This window comes from Protopterus annectens, chromosome 9.part0, assembly GCF_019279795.1.
Source record: "Protopterus annectens isolate FY-2018-M chromosome 9.part0, PAN1.0, whole genome shotgun sequence".
Lineage (NCBI taxonomy): Eukaryota > Metazoa > Chordata > Ceratodontiformes > Protopteridae > Protopterus > Protopterus annectens.
In genome coordinates, this window is record NC_056743.1 from 1,032,625,755 (window position 1) to 1,032,649,522 (window position 23,768).

Genomic DNA, 23,768 nt, shown 5'->3' on the forward strand with positions numbered 1-23,768 from the left:
GAGTTCCTATCTGTAAAGTAGGAATAAAGATTTACAACTTCAGATAATTACTTCTGGAATAGCTTGCAAAATGACATCTGACTTCTAGTTCCCATGCACACTCCCATTGCTGGAAGCTAAGAGAATTTAATACCTACCTGTAAAAATACACACAAAGGCCTTTGCTCAGATCTGTGGCAGATGCTGGAAGTCATAAAACAATTTCATACCTCCACCCTTCCAGAGTAATTAGTTCATCCCAAAGACGATGCAGAAAGCTTCCTGGTACAAACTTTGTTTATCTGGCTGCATTGAAACCTGTGAGATAGCATCTTTAAATCTCTTTATGGGCTAGGCCATAATTTCAGATATATTTTAAAGTTTGCTGGACCGAGGTTAACCTCCTGTATTCCAGTTTCCTCCATTAAAACATATACATTTAAACAGTTACAATTGTGCATGTACATTTCTGTTCTCTCCAGTAGAGCACACTGTTGATACATTTTCAACACAAACATCTGTACAAATCACTTTGATATACACATGACATACAAGTCTAATACATTTGTAACAAGCATAGTGTATAAATTAGTTTGATATTCACAAGTGACATACAATTATTTAAAGAATTCCAGATAGCTGTGCTGGCAGTACCTCTTATTGTCACAGGCGCCAAAAAGAATATCTAACAGGTCCCGGATCTTCTCTGGTCTGGTAGGACCTCCTGGAGGATTGTTTATTTTCTAGCAGCTTTTCTATTTCTAATGCTGCTACCTCCCTCTGAATGGGTGGAACATCAAGGATTCTTGTAGGGGGAATTTGGGAAAATAGTATGATACAACAATATACAATTCTCTTCATCCAGGAACTTGTCGTTATGGACAGCCAGGCTCACTGATGCAGAGGCAAACATCCCCAGGCTGCCTCCAGATGGGAGCAGTCTGGCCCCTTTTCAGGAGCGCTGACAGAGTTTGAGGAGGAGTCCCGGAAGCTCAGATTCTGCAAGCCACCTCTGCTGTGGGGTGGCGTCTTCCATTTGAGGTCTCTCATCTGCCTCTGGGAGAGCTATCTCCTTGGGAGTCTTGAAAAGGACCCTGGGATTTACAGAACCACATCCTCCCAACTCCTCGTTGATGCCAGAAAAAAGGTCTTTGAGGGGTAGAAAAACTTACAGCAGACAGGGTCTTTCTTTCTTGCTTACATATGGAAAGTGTCCCTCACTTTAGGGCCAAATAAGGAAGAACCATCGAAAGGATCATTGATGGATGAAGACTTAAAGGGCTCTGCAAAAATCACATAGTAGCATCCAGGCATGTCTCCTAATGACTATGCCTGATCCAGCCACCCATGAGGTATCTTCTGCTGCATGGGAGATCAGCCTCAGGGACAAGACTGAAGGGTAAGCCAGTTGCAAAGAGACCATTTTGGTCCTCAGCAGACATGGACTCAGAAATAGATTTGGATAGTTCCTTAGTTAAAGCTTTGCAATCTTGAAAAAATGTGCCAGATAATTCAACAACAGAGCAGAGGTCGCTAAACTGTACACGCTCTTACCAAGTCTGCTCAAGGCCCTGGACTTCCTCTTAAGGAGATGCACAGAAGGGCTCTGCTCCACAACCTCTCTTCTGGTGGCCTCTGATCCACTACCACTGCATCAACTGGAACTCACTTGCTCCAGTAAGTCCTGTCCTTGGAGGGGCTAAAATTCTGTCTGAACATTTAGGGATAGGCTCCACAAATTCCAGTTCCTTCCACACCTGGTGAGAAACAAAATCTATAAGTTTATCGGACATGGAGAGTCACCCAAAACATTGGCGGGCCAGACCCGAAAGCCTCCAGGAACACAGACTCCTCTTGGGAAGGTATCTGAAGACTAACAACCTTTCTATTTTAACAGCCCTAGAATGTCTCCAAAAATCAGTGTCCTCCATGAAAGATTCCTGAAAGGAATACAGGTGTCTACTTTTACACATTCTCTTCCGACAGACCTCATTAGTGAGGTGGTCTAGTGAGGTATCAGAAGAGATGGAAGGAGACCCGAGGGGCTGACTGGAGACTTGAACAGGCTGGCTATTCCAGTAGAACAGAAGAATGAGACTCACCGCAAAGGACTGAAGGAAGTGAAGTTGTGTGATCCGAGAGGGTAAGGATTTCCTTTCTCTAGGTAAAGACAAGGCTCACTGTCAAAGGCAGAGTGCCTACGGGAAACCAAGTCAACAGCACCAATATTTCCCAAAATGTCAACTCCTGCAAAGTACAGTTTTGTACCTACCATAAATGTAGATGTTCGAGTGCTTATACAGCTGCAGTAATCACATATGGGTTCTCTGCCGTCAGGCGGGTCCTCGGTCGGCTGAATTCCAAAGTCTTGGTCCGGCGTTGGTTGTCGTCACTTTCTTTCCTGACGTCAGTGCGACAGGGGTATTCAAGACACAGCCGACGCCATATTCTTCAGTCTTTCTTGCCCCAGATGTCAAGTGCCCCCAGAAGGAAGGCAATACATAAATTATATATATATATATATATATATATATATATATATATATATATATATATATATATATATAAATATATTCAAGAAATGCAATGTAATCAAAAAACAGTAGTTGCAAGCAAATACACCATAGGAGGATAACCCAAATTAGGTTGTAAGAGGAGGTGTTAGCCACTAGTCCTTTACCAAGAGGGGAAGGAGGGAGGGGAAACCTGTACTGCAGCTGTATAAGCACTCGAACATCTACATTTATGGTAGGTACAAAACTGTACTATGTTCATCGTGCATACAGATGCAGTAATCGCATATGGGTAGAATCCCAAAGCTACGCACAGGGTGGTAGGCACTAGGTGGAACTGGGATGAGCCAGAATGCCCTGCAACACAGCAGTGGCAAAGCCTGCTCTAGTTTTGGAATATAAAGGCAGGTGGTAGTGTTTTGTGAAGGTATGTACAGAACTCCAAGTGGCAGCCTCTAAAATATGTTTGGTAGGAACTCCTCTAAGGAAGACTGTAGAGGTAGCTGTGGCCATGGTAGAGTGGGATCTGATGCCTGTAGGGACAGATTTCCCATGATAGGAGTAACAAAACCGTATGCAGTGGCCTATCCATTTTGAAATTGTCTGTTTGGTAATAGGTTTCCCTTGAGCTCCTACAGCATAGGACACAAAAAGTTGTTCTGATTTCCTGAAAGGCTTTGTTCTGTCCAAATAGTAACGTAGCTGCCTATGGATGTCTAAGGAGTGTAGCAGCCTTTCCCCTTTGTTTTGAGGATTGGGGTAAAAGGTAGGTAAGTGTATGGCTTGATTTAAAGCTACCCTGGATACGACTTTAGGCATAAATGACGGGTTGGTTCGAAGGGTAACCCTGTCCTGATGGAAGATGAGAAAGGGCTGCACAGCCATAAGGGCTTGTAGTTCTGAAACCCTACGAGCTGAGGTTATGGCCAGAAGGAAAGCTGTTTTCTAGGACAAATATTGCAAATCTGTTGGGGCAGCTGGTTCAAAGGGAGGCAATGTTAATTTTTCTAGAATGTAATTAAGATCCCAGGCTGGCACTGGTTGTTTCCTTGGTGGTCTTATATTCTTAGCCCCTCTGAGAAACTGTCTTAAAAGTGGGTGGGAGAATAAAGGTGGATCCGTGTTGAACTCTGCAGAAATGGCTGAGGCATGGATTTTTATGGAGGAGAATGAAAGTCCACTGTTCAGCAACTCAGTTAGATACTGTAACACCTGAGGCAAATTCAGTTTTCTAGGGTCCTGGCCTTTTTTCTCATTCCAAGAGCAAAACTCTTTCCATTTTGCGGAGTAAGCCTTTCTAGTAGATGGCCTTCTGGCCTCCAAAATGACATCCTGCACCTCTTTGGGGAGTAGGGTCTGTTGTGGTGTTAAGGAATTTTCCATGCAGCGAGATTGAGGGTTTTCAGCTGACTGTGAAGAGTTTTGTAGCTGTGCTGAGTCAGCAGAAGAGGCATTAGAGGTAGGTGCCAGAGAGGAGTATGTGTTAGGCTCCTCAGGAGTGGGTACCAGTGCTGTCTTGGGCCAGTCTGGAGCAATCAGTATCCTCTTCGGTCTGTCTGCTCTTGCTTTCAAGAGCACATTGGGCAGAAGAGGCAGAGGTGGAAAAGTGTTAACTGCCCATGCTGTCCAACTGAATGAAAGGGCGTCCACTCTCCAGGCCTTTGGATGAAAGGTCCTTGAACAAAACTTTTCCAATTGATGATTCCTGTGGGAGGCGAAGAGATCTAGGTCTGGCCTCCCCCACGCTTGGATTATTCTTGTAAACACTTGAGGATGCAGCTTCCATTCGTGTGGATCTGCCATATTTCTGCTTAGATTGTCTGCCAGTGTGTTTTCCAAACCTGGCAAGTACTGTGCTTGAAGCTCGATTTGCCATTCCAGAGCCAAGTTCCAAAGTGTCATGGCTAGTCTGCACATGGGGTATGAATGTGTTCCTCCTTGTTTATGTACCACATTACTGTGGTGTTGTCTGTTCTTATCAATAATTGTCCTGGATGCAGGAGGTCCTTGAATGCTGTAATCGCATTTATCACTGCCAGCATTTCTTTTTGATTGATGTGAAGGTGCTTTTCCTTTTGAGAACCATTTGCCCTGAATGCACCTACCAGTCATGTGCGCCCCCCAGGCGTAATCTGAAGCGTCTGTTGTGATGACTTGATTTGCTTGAGGCTTGCAGAATGGGAGACCTGTGTTTGTTTGACATGCTTGGGCCCACCATAGAAATTCCTTTTGCAAACATGGAATTATTGGTATTATTGTTTCCAAACTGTGGCTGTGTTGAGCCCATAGGTTTTTTAGGTACCATTGAAGTTTCCTCATATGCAACTTTGCACATGGGATTAAAAGAATGCAAGATGCCATGAGGCCCAGAGCCTGCAGGATTTTCCTTGCAGTAAGCCTGGTACAATTTGCTAGCATTTTGAAGTACTGTGTTAGTTGCTCCTGTTTTTCTGGTGTAAGATAGGCCATCTGGGTGTTTGTGTCCAAGTTGGCACCCAGGAAAGTTATTTTCTGAGATGGTGTTAGCCTGGATTTCTTTTTGTTGATTGTGTATCCCAGAGAATTCAGTAACCGTGTTGCATAAGCCAGATGTTCCAGAAGTATGTGCTTGCTGTCCGCTTGGATCAGGCAGTCGTCCAAATAAGGGTAAATTTGTATCCCTTGAAGTCTGCAGTAAGCAATTACTGATGCCAGACATTTCGTGAATACTCTGGGCGCAGTAGATAAGCCAAAGGGCAATGCAGAGAATTGATAGTGGATTGAACCTGCAAGAAATCTGAGGTATCTTCTGCAGCTTTGTCTGATTGGGACATGCAGGTATGCCTCCTTGAGGTCCAATGTTACCAGCCAAAACTCCTTGCCCAGCATGGGAAGAAGCTGCTGTAATGTGAGCATCTTGAATTTTGGTACGAGTAAGAATGTGTTTAGGATGGAAATAGCCTGGAATAAAAGCCTTGACCTTGTTCGTGAGTAGGTACCTCTTGAATAGCTTTCATGTCTATGAGCTTTGAAATTTGTAGTTGTGCCTCTGCCCTTTGATTGTGTGGCAGGTTTGGCATGCCTCTCATTTTTGGTAGTGTGAGAAAATGAAATCTGTAGCCTCTGCTTATAACGTCCAGGATCCATTTGTCTGTTGTGACAATATGCCAATTTCTTGTAAATAATGCCAGCTTTCCTTCCCAAGGGTGCTGCCAGCTGAGACTTGCTTGGCATGAAAAGGGGGAAGTCATTGGGTTTGTTTTCTGTATTGTTGTGTACTGTCTTCGCCACCTCTTGGTGCTGGAGTTTGCCATTGTCTGCCTCTATATGATCCTTGAGATTGTCCTCTGCCCCTTGTTTGCCTGTATCTACCTCTTTGGGGCTTGTCCGTGGCTGGAAAGGACCAGTTTATAGAAGGCCAATTTCTGCTAAAACGGGGTGGTTGCACCTGTAGGAAAGCCTTGACAGTTTGCACAGATTTAGCTTTTTCTTCTTCTTCCATTTTCCGTAGTATCTCCTCAGCATTAGCACCAAATAGTACATACTTTTGTAAAGGAGCATCTAGTAGTTTAGCTTTAACATGATCAGGCAAGCTTTGCTCCCTAAGCCAGGCATGTCTACGAATGACTGATCCTGTAACAGCAGCTCTACTTGAGGCCTCTAAGGCATCATAGCCACATTGTAAGGTGCGTTTACCTACTTGTTCTGCATTATGCATCATATCCTGCAATTCCTTCAAATCTGGTTGTTCAGGTTGAGACATTTTATTTCTTAATTGTGTTAACATAAACTGCTGATATTTAAGCATATGGAACTGAATTTAAGGCCCTCATGGCTAGGGTGGCCGAGGTGTATACCTTTTTTCCCCACCTTTCTAAGGATCTAGATTCTCTTTCGGAAGGAAGTGGATTCTTGGCAGTAGAGGCCTTCATCCCCTTGGGGCCTTGAGAAATGGTTTCAGGGTCAGCATTATGGCTTTTGAAAAGAAATTGGTGAGAATTAGGGACTCTGTAGTACCTATCAGGTTTAACAGGAGCAGGAGGCAGGGAATCCGGATTAAGACAAGCCTCCGAGTAAACATCATCAAGTATGTCCAAGACAGGAGGAATAGCCAGAGGTCTGTGTTGAAGTAACAAAAGAAATTCCCCAAGCCTTTTCTTGGAATCAGAAAAGTCTTGGCCTTCCCAATGGAAGTGTTCCCTCAAAGTGTGCAAGGTTTCCCCAAAAGAAAAATCCTCTGGGGGAGATAGAGAAGGAATGGACTGTTCTGCATCAGAATCTTCATAAGAGGAGTACGAGTGCTCCTCTACATCAGAATGTTCTGAGAAAATGGAACCCTGTTCAGAAGAGGGAGAATCTTCCTCCACTCTGGGTCTCTTGTCTGGAGGGGGTTGGGAACCCCTGATAAGAGTAATTAAATCCTCAGCCATTTTAAGCATCTGCTTTTTAGGCATGGGGCCTGGAGATGGGCCCTGTGCAACAGGTCTCTTGGGATGCATGGCTGATTTGGACTTAGTAAAGGCCTTAATGGAAAAGGAAGATGAGGGTCTAAAGACACCCTGGGTGGAAGTGGACCTGCCCACATTAGGAGGCTCAACACTCATATTGGCTTCGGTGGTTGTAGTCTGAGTAAGGGCCAAGGTACCTGCGGTCTCGGTTACAGAGGACACCGCCAAAGTGTCGTCGGTAGTCAGGGACTGCATAGGCGTCTCGCTGAGAACCGGACCATGTGCAGCCGGTTTTGGCGTGGTGTCGGTGGAGGCAGTGGACCTCGCGTGTTGGTCCTTGTCCTTGCATTTTTTGGACAAAACGGTAGTCTGAGTCTCAGACGACATTTTATAATCAAAGGCTTTACCAAAATAATGTTGGGCGAACTCCGCCCGACGCTTAATAGTGCGTTTATTGAAAGTAGCGCAAAAGCGACAGCCCGAGACGTCGTGGTCTGGGCCTAAACAAGGTATGCAGAGGGAATGGAAATCCTTATGCGGTATTTGCTTCCCACAAGAAATACAATTGTTAACTTTGTCTGACATCGGACTGAGGCAAGAAAAGTTTCCCCAACGGGGTACTTAGCTTTAATGAAGACTTCGGTTTCCAATTTTTTCATAAATTCAGGAGCTGGCCGACCGGCACTTGCGAACTGCTTCTGCTTCGGGCACCGCGCGGCAAAAAAGACTGAAGAATATGGCGTCGGCTGTGTCTTATATACCCCTGTCGCACTGATGTCAGGAAAGAAAGCGACGACAACCGACGCCGGACCAAGACTTTGGAATTCGGCCGACCGAGGACCCGCCTGACGGCAGAGAACTCATATGTGATTACTGCAGCTGTATGCATGATGAACATCCCCGCAAGCACTCCGCCCAAGGAAAGAGTTGGGCCTAAGCTGTCCAGCGCCAAAGCGCCAAGGGGCAGGGATAGCTCCTATAAACTTCAGAGTAAACTCTAATCCCCTGGATCTGGTGCCAATGTTGTAGCTCTGAAAGGCTCGGAGTCTGAAGACTCAGGGAAGTAACAGGTGTCAAAGAACAGACAGTCTTCAGATCGGACGAGGACAACCCTAGGGGTTTCAGATAGGCTCCAAACAGAAGGTCAAATCGGAAGAGGAGAAGAGATCAGAGAGGAAGTAGTCATACGTGGGCTCACTGATCCGAAGAGAGCAGGAGCCGGAGTACTCCCATCTGGAGCAGAGTTCTAAGGAATTTTCTCACCATCGTATCCACATCAGCCTTGGACAAACTCCTTGAAGACCTGAGAGAAGAGGTGGAGAGATCTTCAGTATGTAAGTGAGGATTTCTCCAAGGAGAGTGAAGGGAGCCTAGATGTTACTGGATGCGGTAGGGGAAGAGGCGATCAGATTTGAGGGGATTCTACTTTTAAGTAGACAGATCAGAGTTTCTTGATATTTTAGTAGGAGGCTCCAAGGAAGAAGCCAAAGATGTGGGATTTACTGACCTCTTACGAGATTCTTTAGCTTTGGGAGCAGACTCGGGCTTTCCCTTAACAGTTTTGAGAGGGTTTGAGCCCTAAGTGAAGCAGAAGAGGCGAGAGAAGGTCATTCAACACTAGCTTATTCATCCCATCTATGAGAGCCCCAGAGTTGAAGCCAAAGCAAATGGAGTAGTCCACATCTAAAATGCACAGCTCTAACAATAGGTGCATTCCCTGTAGGAATCTAAATGTGGTATTTTATGCCCATAGGTGATGCATTAGCATTTTATTAAGCCAGGCTCTGCCATACTGTCCTACCTAAGCTACAGAAAGTAATACCTTTTTTTTTTCAAATATATACAGAGTAGAAAAAGAACAGAAAAAAAAACTACCTACCAACAATGGCAGACAAGAATTACTCAGAGTAGAGTCAAAGACACAAACTTTAGATTGTGTATTAAGTAGCATCAAGAAATCGGTAATAACTGCTTGGGAAAAACTAAAAGGGTAAGCAGAGAGGTAGAAGAGAGAAAGGAATTAATAAATAGAAACTTTCAGAAATTCACTACTTCCTAAGATAAAAACAGCCAAACCTAGAGAGCTAGAGGATCCACATCTGTAGCTAAATGGCAACAAACGAGATCTGAGGCACATTACATTGGCAGGGCATTACGCTTAAGGGAGGGGCTCGAGATTTTTTTTTCCAGAAGATCTAGTAGAAATGGCAAAGTCAGATCAGAGACCATCAATTGAGGAATGAATGAAAAAATGACCTTAGGTATAAAAAATTCTCTAGAGAAAATAACTTTACACTAGTTGACAGAACAAAAAAGTGCTTCATTTAAAAGTACATTACAGTCTTGAGACAGTCCATTAAAACACAACACACCTAGTTTTATACTAACTTTCCTGAAAAGGAAAGTAATAAAACAATGAATGAAATTAAGAAAGTGAAAGTCCCCTCCCCCCCCAAAGGGAACCTACCTGCCCAGCAAAGGAAAGCACAATCAGACCGTCCTAGTCAATCCTTGAAAGGATCACAGAAATGTACTCTTCAGCAGCACTAAAGCTCTGAAGGGCTTCAGGCCCAAACTTGTCTTAGCCAGCTCAGCTTGAGCTGCTTGGCAGTTTGGGTGCATGGAAGGTGCCCCGAAGCTTTGGAAGCTGCCAGCAATGATATTCTTGGCAGGATATAAGCCATATATAGCAAGGGCTACTGCAGTACTGATTAATATGATGAACATCTACGATGGCAAGTGGATTTGCAGACCAGAAAGCTGCGCCTCTTGCAAAAAAGGCATGCCAGGAGGTGAGATCACAGTCAACAGCCCTGCAGTCTGCATGCCCTTCCAGCCTCTATAAATACATGGTTAAAAGCAACACTTACGCTGTCAAGGCAGCATTTAAAACACAGCAGTAAAAAACAATGCATACTGACAGATGCCTTGAAGTTTTTTTTTTTTTTTTTTTTTTGTTGTTTCTATGAACTACTCATGCTTACCACTTTTAAGCTGGATAGAACTGTTGCATTATTACCTTATGAGTTACAGTTTAGTAAAAAAAGAAGTTGTATACCTACTATAACATTCCATGTTAGTTGTCTTCATCTCGCCTTCCTCGGTTCCGACTCGGCCATCTTCAATAGCTCGAAAGCTGCTTACTAGCTCGAGGCCCCCTTATCCCATAATGCCTAGCAATAGATACCCAGATCTCATTTGAAATAGCTAACTCCAGACATAAGAGAATAAACCAGTCAAAAGAACTGGTTGACTTATACCTCCCATATCCTCTAAATCAATAAAGGGAAACAAAGAATACTCAGCCAGTGAAAAGGGACTCCTCTCGATCCACTAGGACAAGGGGACGGAGGGCGGGACGCAAGAAAGAAGGTGAGATGAAGACAACTAACATGGAACGTTATGGTAGGTACATAACTTCTTCATGTTAAGTTGTCTATCTCGCCTTCATTCTTGCTGGTTGGGACAGCGTCCCTAGCACCTAAAATCCTGGGTGGCTCAGTGGAACAGACTCTTCACAACAGTGGAACCAAAATCAGCTCTGCCCCGGGAGACCATATCCACCTTGTAATGAGAAATAAAGGTATGAGGATTTGCCCACGTAGCAGCTGCACATATGGAATCCATGGGCAACCTAGACTGGAAAGCTACAGAAGTGGCTAATGCCCTAGTAGAATGACCTTTTGGTTTACATGGTAATTCCTTATCCTGTAACAGATAAATAAATGAAATAGTATGGGATAGCCATCTGGATAAAGTAACCTTGGAAACTGGGAGACCTTGTTTGTTTAAGGCATAAGAAACAATTGGTCTGATTTTCTTTTCTTTAGTTCTATGAAGGTAAAAACGCAATTGCCTGTGCACGTCCAATTGGTGAAGTTTGTACTCTGCCTTGTTGCTATGATTGGGGAAGAAAACGGGGAGATCTATAAATCTATTTAAATTATGTTCAGAGCAGACTTTGGGAAGAAACGAAGGATTTGTCCTCAGAGAAACTCTATCCCTATGAAAAACCAGATAAGGGGGACGAACACATAGTGCCTGTAGTTCTGAGACTCGTCTGGCTGAAGTAATAGCAACCAGAAAGAGTGTTTTCCAAGACAGAAATTTGATGGAGCATGATGCCGCTGGTTCAAAAGGAGGCAAAATTAAGGATGTTAGGACTAGATTAAGGTCCCAGGAAGGAGGGGGGGGGTCTCTCACTGGAGGCCTAAGAAGATATGTCCCTCTCAAAAAGGCTTTACAGAGCTTGTGAGACATGATGCTTGAATTCTGTAACCATATGTGAAAATTAGAAATGGCTGCTAATTGCACGCTAATGGCAGCGGAAGCGGCTCCAGAGTGAAATAGTTGTGCTAGGAACTCTAGGATCTCATGGACTGGGGCTGAGAAGGGATCCACATTCCCAGACTCAGCCCAATAAGGAAAACATTTCCATTTGCTAGCATAAATAGCCCCGGTGGTTGACTTGTGAGAGGAAACGATAATCTCACTGACTGTTGGGGAAATGCTAGGGAGCCTGGCTAGGGTTGGAAGTGGAGCAACCAAGCTGTGAGCTGGAGTGTCTGAAGGGACCGATGCAACCTGCCTGATTGATGAACCAGTAGATCTGGAATGGGGTCCAGATTCCTAATCTCACTGACTGTTGGGGAAATGCTAGGGAGCCTGGCTAGGGTTGGAAGTGGAGCAACCAAGCTGTGAGCTGGAGTGTCTGAAGGGACCGATGCAACCTGCCTGATTGATGAACCAGTAGATCTGGAATGGGGTCCAGATTCCTAATCTCACTGACTGTTGGGGAAATGCTAGGGAGCCTGGCTAGGGTTGGAAGTGGAGCAACCAAGCTGTGAGCTGGAGTGTCTGAAGGGACCGATGCAACCTGCCTGATTGATGAACCAGTAGATCTGGAATGGGGTCCAGATTCCAGGGCTGATCGAGAAGACAGAGGTGTAGGAATGGAAACCAAATCTGTCGAGGCCAGTAGGAGGCAATGAGGATAATTTTGCAACCCAACGACTTTACTTTCTGTCAGAGTCTTAGTATAAGGGGAAAGGGAGGAAATGCATAAAGGAGTCCCTGAGGCCAATCGTGGACTAGAGCATCCCTAGGTAGGTGACCTGGAAGCAGAAGGAAGAAGTAGTTACTGCATTTGCTGTTGAATGGGGTGGCAAAAAGATTGCAGCAAGGGTGTCCCCATTTGCGGGAGATCAGGTCCGCAACTTCCTGATTCAGAGACCACTCATGAGGCATGAGAATAGCTCTGATGAGCCTGTCCGCTATGACGTTGGATCTCCCAGGGATGTGTGTCGCAATTAGAAAACGTTGGGAGGACATCGCCCACTACCACAGTCTGAGAGCTGCTCGACACAAGGGGTAAGATTTGGTCCCGCCCTGTTTGTTGATGTACTACACTACTGACATATTGTCTGTTTGGATCGCAATGGTCCCGGAAGGAAGAGAGTCTTGAAGGGCTTGCAACGCTAGGAGCACGGCTCTCATCTCTAGGACATTTATGTGCAGATGGTACTAGTGAGGTTGCCAAGTGCCTTGGACTGTCCTGCCCAGATAATGCCCCCCCACCATATCAGGGAGGCATCTGTGGTTACTGTGGCTACTGGAGGGGGCTGAATGAAGTGTCTGCCCTGAGTCACTAGTGGGGAGACCATCCATCAGGAAAGGTGCCTTTTGCATGCTTCTGTAATCATGATCATGTAAGACATGGGCAGCTCTTGGAAAGACCACTGTGCGAAAAGAAGCCACTGAAGAATCCTCATATGGAAGCGCGCCAATGGAAGGAGGAGGATGGCAGCTGCCATGGAGCCTAGAGTTTGAAGGACATATTTGACTTGTATCTTCTTGCTCTGCATTAGAACTTGGACTTGTTGACGAATAGTGGACACTCCTTCCAGTGGTAATCTTGCGAACATTTCCTTTGTGTTTAATTCTGCTCCTATAGACAGAGGGCAACAAGGCAGATTTTTCGAAATTTATGGCAATACCTAGCTGGGTGCAAAAAGTGATAGTGTAACCCCGTGCTTGTAGGAGTTGATAACTGGTGGTAGCAGTGAGGAGCCAGTCGTCTAGATATTGAAACACCTGGAATCCTTGACGTCTCAGGTGAGCCGTGACCACTGCCATACATTTGGTGAACATCCTGGGGGCTGTGGAGAGACCAAAGGGCAGAGCTCTGAACTGGTAATGACTGGCCCCCACCCGAAAGCGAAGAAATCTCCTGGAACGTCTGTCCATCTTGATATGGTAGTACGCATCCTGAAGATCTATTGAGCACATCCAATTGTCCTGACCCAGAAAGGGTAAAATGGACTGTAGCATGACCATCCGAAACTTTGTTCTTTGTACAGATCTGTTTAATCTGCCGAGATCCAGAATGGGTCTTCAGTTCCCTGTCTTTTTTGGTACTAAAAAGAACCTTGAGTAAATTCCGGATCCGAGCTGGTCTGCGGGGACCTCTTGAATGGCTCTTTTTCTTAGCAGGTTTGAAACTTCTATAACTGCTTGCTCCCTCAGATTGGGTGGAACACCTGGAAGGGCCTTCTTTGACTGTAAGGGGGTTTGATGGAAGGGAAATTTGTAACCTCCAGATATAATGGACAGTACCCATCTGTCTCTTGTTAAATTTTGTCAGGCTTTTGGGTACAGCGAAAGTGTTCCCCCGACTGCCTCCAGAGGTGAGCAGCCGGGCAACCCTTCAGGGATGCTGGAAGGGCTTGTTAGAGAAGGATTCTCTGTTGCCCTGGTCCTGCTGACCCCCTCTGCCACGAGGGCGGCATCTATTACTGTTGTTCCCCCCTCTCCCTCTGGAGGAAAAATCACTACGTGTATCAGGCAAGACTCCCCGAGATTTGCGGAACCACATCTTCCCACTCTTCTGAGCCTTGGGGAAGGGTCTTGAGGGAGTGGAAAAACGGACTCCCACGGCAGAGAGAGTCTTGCCTTCTTGCTCACACCTAGTCAAAGTGTCTTTCACCTGTGGCCCAAAGAGAAAGGAGCCATCAAAGGGGGTGTTGGTGAAGGACGCTTGAAAAGGTTCTGCAAAATTACACAGCCGCATCCAAGCATGCCTCCTGAGGGCCACAGCAGTGCCCGCGGCTCTACTCACTCCATCGGCAGCATAGGAAATGAGCCTCATGGAGGAGTTGACTACGGAATTAAGAATCGCTAGGTGGGAAGTTACTTTGGCTTGAACTCCCTCAGCTGTAGACTCTTGAAGGGTATCGCCTAGCTCTTTTAGGAGATCCCTCAGAAGACGAGTAAAGTGACATAAGTAATTCAGGAACCTCATGGAGAAAGTCGCTGAAGCAAACATTCGCTTTCCGTATCTGTCCATCGTCCTAGACTCCTTGTTAGGAGGATGAACAGATGAAGTGGTCTCTGCCATCTCTTTTTTGGTGGAGGCTGCTACCACCATGGCATCAATGGGCACACCCTTAGAAAGAAACTGCTCATCCTGGGGGGCTGTAATGAACTTATTTGGTCTCCTCAGAGTCGGTTCCGCTGTGTCCGGAGCTGACCAAGCCTTTCAAGCCACTAAAGACATGAGTGGATCAAAAGGGGGAGAAATCCAGGAGGTGGAAGGTCGGGAACCGAAGGCATCCAGGAATACGGACTCATCCTCGCTAGGGGAGTCCAGTTCCCCCTCTGCCTAAGCATTTCAAGGATGTCTGCGAACAAAACCTCTTCAGAGGGGGATCTCGGGGACCCTTCCGAATCATCTAAGTCCGTATCAGAAGTGACAGACTCCGGGGAGTCTGTGTGTTTCCTGTTGCACGTCTTCCGAGGGGGCTCCTCTGAGAGATCAGAAGAGGCCTCAGAAGAAGAGGAAACACCCAATGGGGTGTCCTGGACCATCGGCTCCCTATGCTTGGGGTCTGGAGGAGGAGCAGAGGTTGGCACAGACACTATAATTAACGGAGTCGGTGGAGCTGGTAGTGGAGCCGACTCAGGGGACAGCACGCTCCGCATGACCTCAAAGGCGCCCCCATCTCGAGGAAGAGAAAGCTCTGGCTCCGAAAAAACAGGAATCTTTCTCCGCACCGAGGGGGACGGCTCCGAAGCCGATGTTGGAGCCAAGCTCACCTGCGCCAAAACTCCGAGAGGGAGAACGGGGTCGGACAAGGGTCTAATGCCACCCCCCCCCCGCGGAGCAGATGAGGAAGTTCTGTTCACCAGATTCCTTGATCGAAGGAAGTATCGAGGTAATCTGAACAGAGGTCGGAACCGAAGAGGATATGGTGATCGTAGCCGACTGTTCCACTATCCGAACCTCAATGAACTCCCGCTCCGAACTCATTGGAGTCGGAGGAGGAATATCAAGTGAAGTGGATGGAGCAGATACCTGTTGAGGAGGGCTGGACAATAATTTAGCTAGTGCCTGCAACTTAACCTACTGACTACTCTCTCCACATCGTGATCAGACAGCCTAGAGGACAGAGAGAAGTGAGAGGACTGGTAGCTACGCTCACTTTGAAGCAATGGAGACTGAGGAGCCGAATGCACCGACTAAGGAAGGGGACCTCAGTCTGTGACTCTGCGACGGCTCCGAAACATTCGATGGAGCCGACGGGGAGGTTGTCTTGTCGGTGCCAGCCGGGACCGAATTAGAAGGCAAATCCAGCACAGGAGTCTGCTCAGAAGATGGAGCAGACGGCTTAGTGGACTTTGGGGATTTCACTGGCTGTGAACTCTTTGCCGGTTAATCCTAGAGTTTTAACAGACTCCTAAGAATCAGTTTGTTCTTACGCTCCTGCAGGACTCTTGGAGTAAAAGCATGGCAAATGGAACAAGAGTCCTGCAGGTGAACAGCGCCTAAACAACAGACATAACTAGTGTGCCCATCTGTCAGAGACATTTTCTGACAGCATGAGTCACACTTCTTAAAACCAAAAACCTTAGCTTCCTTAGACAGGACTAAGCAGTGACTACAGACAAAAAACAGTACTAACCTAGACAAAACACACCAGTACTTATGCTAACTTCAATAATTTTTTTTTATATAATAATAAGAGAAAAAAAGAGAAAAAGGAGAGCCTCTAAGTTAAACGGCTAACCTAGGGATGGGGGAGGGACGGGGAGAACTCTCTAACTTAAACGAGTTCTAACACAAGGGTGAGATACAAGAAAAAAATAACAGCAACAAGTATAACTATTCTAAATAGAAAAAAAATACTAGAAAAATATTAAAATTTTAGAAGGAAAGTTTACACAAAAATGCTAAAAATATACGAGCCTGAGTCAGAAAAATGACACCCTCGCAGCTGAAGCGGCAAACGAGATCTGGGTAGCTATCACTAGGCATTATGGGTAGCCTCGAGCCAGTAAACAGCTCTCGAGCTATTGAAGATGGCCGAGTCGGAGCAGAGGATCGGCTCCGATCCCAACCAGCAAGAATGAAGGCGAGATAGACAACTTAACATCAAGGGATTCTGCTTGTGACTCAATACTTGATAAATGCAATGGTTTAAGATTGATAATGTTACTAAAATGGCATTGTGAAAACTGTATGAATTTAATAAAGGTGTTTAAAAAAAAGAGTACTGCTGTGTATTAGTATACATCTCAATTGAAACTAACTCGGCAAGTATGTTCGGGTATAAATGGGCCTCAGTGTTCTAGATCCGATCATCCTTTTGAAGAAAACCATCAGTTAAGATCTAATCTGCTGACATCCATCAGATGATTTCTACACCAAAAAGATTAAGGTTGAATTCAAGTGAACTTGGAAGTTGTGCAACTTAAAAAAGATGCAAGCACTCCATTCTATGCCTAAGTGGCTGAAGTGCCCCTCAAAATAAATGTGTTTGCTGTACTTGTGTGCCTTATCAAGTGCTTTATGTTAGCTGTAATTGAATAACGTTTATAAGAAGGACTGTCAAAGTTTGCATGCATTTTACAATTATCTTAAAAAAGCCTACATGATGCATGTCCAACTTAACTTCCTCAGTCTCTTCTGTACAAAGGCTTTGACCCAGTAGGGCTAACCCATTAACAAAGTATACCCAGAAAATTAGAGACCGATGTCAAACTTGAGGGAGACAAAAAAAAAAAAAAAAAAAACATTAAAGCAAAACAAAAATGCCAAAGAATAGTAAGCTCACGCTCGTCCCTTCACTCCTTGGCTGGCTAGAGGCTCCATGCTGGCTTAATCCTTTAAATCTGTATACTGACGAAAAGCAAAATACTTGCCAAGTGTTCTGCCACCCACCAGTTTTTCACACTCAGATTCAGCTCTTTGCCTGCGTCGGATTTCCACATCAACCTGGTTCCTTGCATGTTTCAGCTTTACATCCAGTGCACTGCGTTCAGTCTCTGTTTTGGTCAACAGTTCTTTGCACTTTGCCAGTTCATGTTCTGTTCTCAGCCACCTCCTACGAAAGTCTTCAAAGTTTCTTGCCAACTGTAGGAATTCTAGTAAAGTAGTATTCAAAATTATAAATTAAACAATGGTCACCTCTTCCTTAAAAATTCCACTTTTCTGGTTAATGTTAGCTAACAGAAAAAAAAAGAAGTCTGCAACAGTTATTAATCTAAATGGTCACTGCTTATCAGAATCTTAAAAAAAAAAAAAAAAAAAAAAAAAACACAGACAAGACTGCCTATGAAGTCAAATGCTGCAAATACATAATGCATGCCTCTCAAAATTCACTTCTAAGGGTCAAGAATACCTTTAGATAAGCATTTCAAAGCCCCACTAGTTTGTGCTTGGCAAAGCAAATCAAGGAGGGGTGCACATGCTACACTGTTAATATAAAATACAAAAACAATTCCTTATTGGTCCATGAAATCCAAATTTCTAAAAGAATTGGTTTAAGTACTTCGCCTCCAAGATAGAAAGATGAAATAAGACACAACCAGGAAGCACCTCTCTAGTGGGATCCCACCAAGTTAGACAGTACCCAGAAAAAAATAGCCAATCTATTATAAACCAAGTACAAAGCACTGAAATGAGACAAAGGTCTATGGGGGGGGGATACAGTAGCAAGTGCTCTTCAAGGCTCAAACAAATGAGCAGTTGGTGGAGTCAAGAACAGTGATCAGCTTTATAAAAAGATAAAGTACAGTTTTGCACCTACCATAAATGCAGATGTCCGATAGATATGCAACTGCAGTCATAACATATGGGTTGTCCTGCCTCAGGCAGCCCTCGGTCGGCCGGATTCCAAAGTCTGGGTCCGACGTCGGCTGATGTCGCATTTCTCTCCGACGTCAGAGCGGCTGGAGTATATAAGCATCAGCAGACGCCATCTTCTTCAGTGTTTCTTGCCCCAGATGCCAGGTGCTCCCCGAAGGAAGGCTAAAAACAAATTTGTGAAACAAAAATAGGTTTCCAGACAAATAAGTAAGCAATAAACAGATACACCATAACAGATATCCCCAGCTAAGAATAACAGGGAGAGGAGTGGACCCAAGGCATAGAGGGAAGGAGGAGGAAAACCGACTGCAGTTGCATATCTATCGGACATCTACATTTATGGTAGGTACAAAACTGTACTATGTCCTTCAAGAATGCAACTGCAGTCATAACATATGGGTTGAATACCATAGCTTAGCTGGGGGAGGTGGTATGCTCTAGGAAAAGGATGGTGTAGCTAGCAAACCCTGCAGGACTGTCGAAGCAAAGCCTGCTCTGCATCTAGAAAATAAAGGGAGGTTGTAGTGTTTGGAAAATGTATGCAAGGAGCTCCATGTAGCAGCTTCTAAAATATCCTTGGTAGGCACCCCTCTTAAGAAGGCTGTGGAGGTGGCTGTAGCTCTGGTAGAGTGTGGTCTGATATTGGCTGGCACAGTCTTTCCATGGAAGGAATAACAATATCTGATGCAATGTCCAATCCATTTTGAAATTGTCTGTTTGGAAATTGCTTTTCCCTGTACTCCAGGAGCGTAAGCTACAAATAGCTGATCAGACTTCCTACTGATCTTGGTTCTGTCTAGATAGTAGCGAATTTGTCTATGTATGTCCAAGGTATGCAACAGTCTTTCCCCTTTGTTTTCAGGATTGGGGAAGAAAGTAGGCAGGTGAATTACCTGATTTAGAGAGACCCTAGATACCACTTTTGGCAGAAAGGAAGGATTGGTTCGTAAGGAGGCCCTGTCTCGGTGGAAGATTATGAAGGGTGGTATTGCCATTAGTGCCTGTAATTCTGAAACCCTTCTTGCTGAGGTAATGGCCAGCAGGAAAGCTGTCTTCCAGGACAGAAATTGTAAATCCGCTGAAGCTGCTGGCTCGAAGGGAGGTAGAGTCAATTTTTCTAACAAAATTGAGATCCCAAGCTGGTACTGGTGCCTTTCTTGGAGGTTTTATATTCTTGATCCCTCTAAGAAACTGCCTTAGCAAAGAATGTGAGAACACAGGTGGGTCAGTGTTGTATCTAGCTGAGATAGCTGAAGCATGTATTTTTATGGAAGAGTATGAAAGTCCCTTATTTAGCAATTCTGCCAAGTACTCCAGAATGAGTGGAATGCTCAGTACTGATGCATCTTGACCCTTGTTGGTATTCCAAATGCTGAAACGCTTCCATTTGGCTGAGTAAGCCCTTCTGGTGGATGGTCTGCGGGCTTCTGTTAGTATCCGCTGAACTTCTTTGGAGAGAGGTATATTGAGGTTATGTGACCTTCCAAGCTGTTAGCTGTAGAGTCTGTAGGTTGGGGTGAGCTGTCCTGAAGTTGTGTTGAGTCAACAGTTGAGGCCATTTGGGAAGGGCCCACGGTTTGTTGTGACATATGCTCCGTAGAAGTGGGTACCAGTGTTGTCTCGGCCAGTTCGGAGCTATTAGGATTCCCTTTGGCTGCTCTGCTTTGATCTTTAGTAACACTGTGGTCATCAGTGGCAGAGGTGGAAATGCATAGATGACTAGGGAGCTCCAGTTGAATGAGAGCGCATCTATCTTCCATGCTTGTGGATGATTTGTCCTTGAGCAGAATTTTTGTAGCTGATGATTGAGTTGGGTGGCAAATAGGTCTACGTCTGGCCTGCCCCATGCCGAGGTTAGTTGTGCAAAGATGTCTGGATGCAACCTCCATTCGTGTGGGTCTAGGAAATTCCTGCTTAGACTGTCGGCCAGGACATTGTCTCTGCCTGGAACAAATTGGGACTGTAGCTGTATGTTCATACTCGGTGATTTTTCCCAAAGATTCATCGTTAGCCTGCAAAGGGGGTAAGAGTGAGTACCTCCCTGCTTGTTTATGTACCACATCACAGTGGTGTTGTCTGTCCTTATTAGAAGGTGGCCTTGATGAAATTGATGTCCAAAGGCCTCGATGGCATGCATTACTGCCAGCATTTCTTTTTGGTTGATATGCAGATGTTCTTCCTTTGGATTCCATTGTCCTTGAATACATCTGCCTTCCATGTGCGCCCCCCATCCATGGTCTGAGGCGTCTGTGGTAATGGTCTGTGTTGTCTGACGTTTTATGAACGGCATGCCTGTATTTGACTGACTTGCGGAGGCCCACCATAGAAATTCCTTTTGAAGACATGGAATGAGTGGGATAATTGCTTCTAGGTTGTTGTTGTGCTGAGACCATAAGCTCTTTAGATACCATTGCAGCTTTCTCATGTGTAGTCTTGCTAGTGGGACCAAGAGAATGCAAGATGCCATGAACCCCAGGGCCTGTAGGAATCTCCTTGCAGTCATCTGGGAGAGTTTTGCTAAACTTTTGAAGTAATGAGTTAACTGCTCTTGCTTGTCTTCTGTCAAGTAGGCCATTTGAGAGGCTGTGTCTAGTTTAGCTCCTAAGAAAGTTATTTGCTGGGATGGTAGAAGTCTTGACTTTTGAAAGTTGACTGTGTATCCCAAAGCCTGCAGCAAGTGTATGACATAATTCAAGTGTTTTGTCAAGGTTAGTTCGTTGTCCGCTTGTATGAGGCAATCGTCCAGGTAGGGGTAGATTTGAATCCCCTGGAGTCTGCAATGAGCAATTACTGATGCCAGGCATTTCGTGAATACTCTGGGCGCAGTAGATAAGCCAAAAGGCAATGCTGAGAATTGATAATGCTCTGGCCCTGCAAGAAATCTGAGGTATCTTCTGCAGCTGTGTCTGATAGGGACATGCAGGTATGCCTCCTTGAGGTCCAGAGTAATCAGCCAAGACCCCTTGCCCAGCATGGGAAGGAGCTGCTGCAAGGTCAGCATTTTGAACTTTGGTACTATGAGAAAAGTGTTTAAAGCGGACAAGTTCAGTATTGGTCTCCATTGATTTTGTTTTCTTGGAACAAGGAAGTCTTGAGTAAAACCCCTGACCTTGTTCTTGAGGCACTTTTTCTATTGCTTTGATCTGAGCCAGAGAAATTTGCTTAATAGCCTCTGCCTTTTGACTTTGTGGAAGATTTGGCATGCCTTGTTTTCTTGGTAAGGTATGAAAATAGAACCTGTAACCATGATCTACAATGTCCAATATCCATTTGTCTTTTATCAGTTTGTGCCAATTTTCTGAGAACAGAGATAACTTTCCTCCCAAAGGGGCTTGTTTTTGCTCCTTGGTCGGAGAAGTTAGAGTCAAGTCATTGAGATTGTCCCTGAGTGCCAGGGGAAACCCCTGTGTCACCTCTTTGGTTTGTTGGTTGCCATTGGCGTCCCCTCTGTAGGATCCTCTATATTGCCCTCTGCCACGGGCACGCCTGTTCTTGCCCCTTTGAAATTTTTCAGGATTTGGGAATGACCAGATTTTAGAAGGCCAGTTCCTGCTGAACCTGGGGGGCTGAACTTGGAGAAAATCTTTGACTGTCTGAACTGACTTGGCTTTTTCTTCAATGGTCTCACATCTTTAGCATTATCACCAAAAAGTTTGTTCTTTTCCAAGGGAGCATCTAGTAGCTTTGCCTTAACATGATCCGGTAAAGGTTGCTCTTTTAACCATGCATGTCTACGAATGACCGCTCCTGTCATAGCTGCCCTACATGAAGCTTCCAGTGCATCATATCCACACTGCAGAAAATGATTACTAACCTGCTGAGAATTATGGACAGTCTCCTGCAAAGACTTCCTGTCTAAAGGGTCAGGAGAGGCTAATTTTTTCTGTAAATCATCCAACAGGGAATCCTGATATTGAAACATATGACACAGACAATTGAGAGCTCTCATATTTAAGGTAGTATAGGTGTAAACCTTCTTCCCCCATCTCTCTAAGGACCTTGCCTCTCTGTCGGAAGGCAAAGGATTTTTGGAAGTGGTAGCAGAAACCCCCTTAGGGCCCTGGGAAATAGTTTCTAAGTCAACAGCATGGGCCCTAAAGAAATGAGAATGGGTGTCAGGGACCCATCTGTCAGGCTTGATAGGAGCCGGGGGCAGGGAATCAGGGGTAGCACTGGAGTGAGAGTAAAGGTCATCCAACACATCAAGTACAGGAGGAATAGCCAAGGGTCTGTGTTGTGGCTTTTTAAGGAAAGTTCGAAGGCGCTTCCTGGAATCAGAAAATTCCTGACCCTGCCACTGGAAATGCTCCCTCATGGAATGCAGAACTTTCCTCCTGAGGATATTTCTTTTGGGAGAGGCCAAAGGGATGGAGTCCTCTGCATCAGAATCCTCAAAAGTCTGAAAAGGGGGTTCCTGGGATTCTGAAAGCACAGAATCCCCGGAATCTTCATCTGAAGAAAGGGGGTCAGGTGGTTCAACCCTGGGCCTCTTATCAGGAGGAGGCTGGGAGCCTCTCTCAGGATGGGCCTGGGAGCCTCTGATCATAGAAATTAGATCTGCGGCCAAGGACATAATTTGAGCTTCAGGGTTAGGCTGAGGCAAGGTTTTAGCAGAGTGATGCTTGGCCTGGCTTGCTGCCTTAGCACGTGTGTAGGCCTTGATAGACATAGACATAGGAGGCCTGGCAGCCCCACGTGCAGGAGTAACCTTATCCACAGCAATGGTCTCAGGCATTTCCTCGGTTACAGTATCCGGAGGAAAATCAATGATTGGCGTCGGTGTGGCCTCCGGTGTCGGAGGTATCGGTAGTGCAGTGTCTTCGGTTCCAAGCGGTGGAATAACCGCCTCAGAGGGAACCGGGGCACTCGCGGTAAGCTTTGGCGTGGAGTCTGAGGAAGACGCGGGCCGAGGAGGTCGGTCCCGGTCTTTCCGTTTTTTTGAAATATGTGTTGCCGGTTGTTCCGACGGCATAATGTAAGCAAACTTTTCGCCAAAAAAGTCTTCAGCGAACTCCGCCCGGCACCTGAGAGTGCGCTTATTGAAGCGAGTACAGGCAGCACAGACCGAGACGTCGTGGTCTGGGCCAAGGCAAGGGAGGCAGTAAGAATGGAAATCCTTATGAGGTATTTGTTTACCACAAGACAAACAGTCATTTACTTTTTCAGTTAATTCTGACATCGGCTGAGGCAAGAAAAGGTCCCCAACGGGGTACTTAACTTTTATGATGTCTTCGGATTCGAAGAATACAGAAGCTGACCGACCGGCACTTGCGAACTGCTTCTGCTTAGGGCACCGCGCGGCAAGAAAGACTGGAGAAGATGGCGTTGGCTGATGCTTATATACTCCAGCCGCTCTGACGTCGGAGAGAAATGCGACATCAGCAGACGTCGGACCCAGACTTTGGAATCCGGCCGACCGAGGGCTGCCTGAGGCAGGACAACCCATTTGTTATGACTGCAGTTGCATTCTTGAAGGACATCATGATCAAGAGGAATAAAACAAGTGCCAGAGAAGTGTGTCTGTGGTCAAATAAAATACAGTTTTGTACCTACCATAAATGTAGATGTTCGAGTGCTAATACAGCTGCAGTCATAACAGATGGGTTCTCCTGCCGTCAGGCGGATCCTCTGTCGGCCGAATTCCAAAGTCTAGGTCCGGCGTCGGTTGTTGTCGCTTCTTCCCTGACGTCAGTGCCACAGAAG

The 23,768-nt window shown here is 45.5% G+C and overlaps 1 protein-coding gene across 5 annotated transcripts in view; it reads right to left on the minus strand.

The window, feature by feature from the left end:
* Positions 1–23,768, minus strand: part of RACGAP1 (Rac GTPase activating protein 1) — a 1,182,394-nt gene that overhangs the window by 1,078,181 nt on the left and 80,445 nt on the right. For all 5 annotated transcript variants that reach the window (XM_044083830.1, XM_044083828.1, XM_044083831.1 and 2 more), the window contains one exon: positions 17,139–17,341. In XM_044083830.1, coding sequence (XP_043939765.1) covers positions 17,139–17,341 — 203 coding nt within the window. The remainder of the gene's footprint in view (positions 1–17,138; positions 17,342–23,768) is intronic.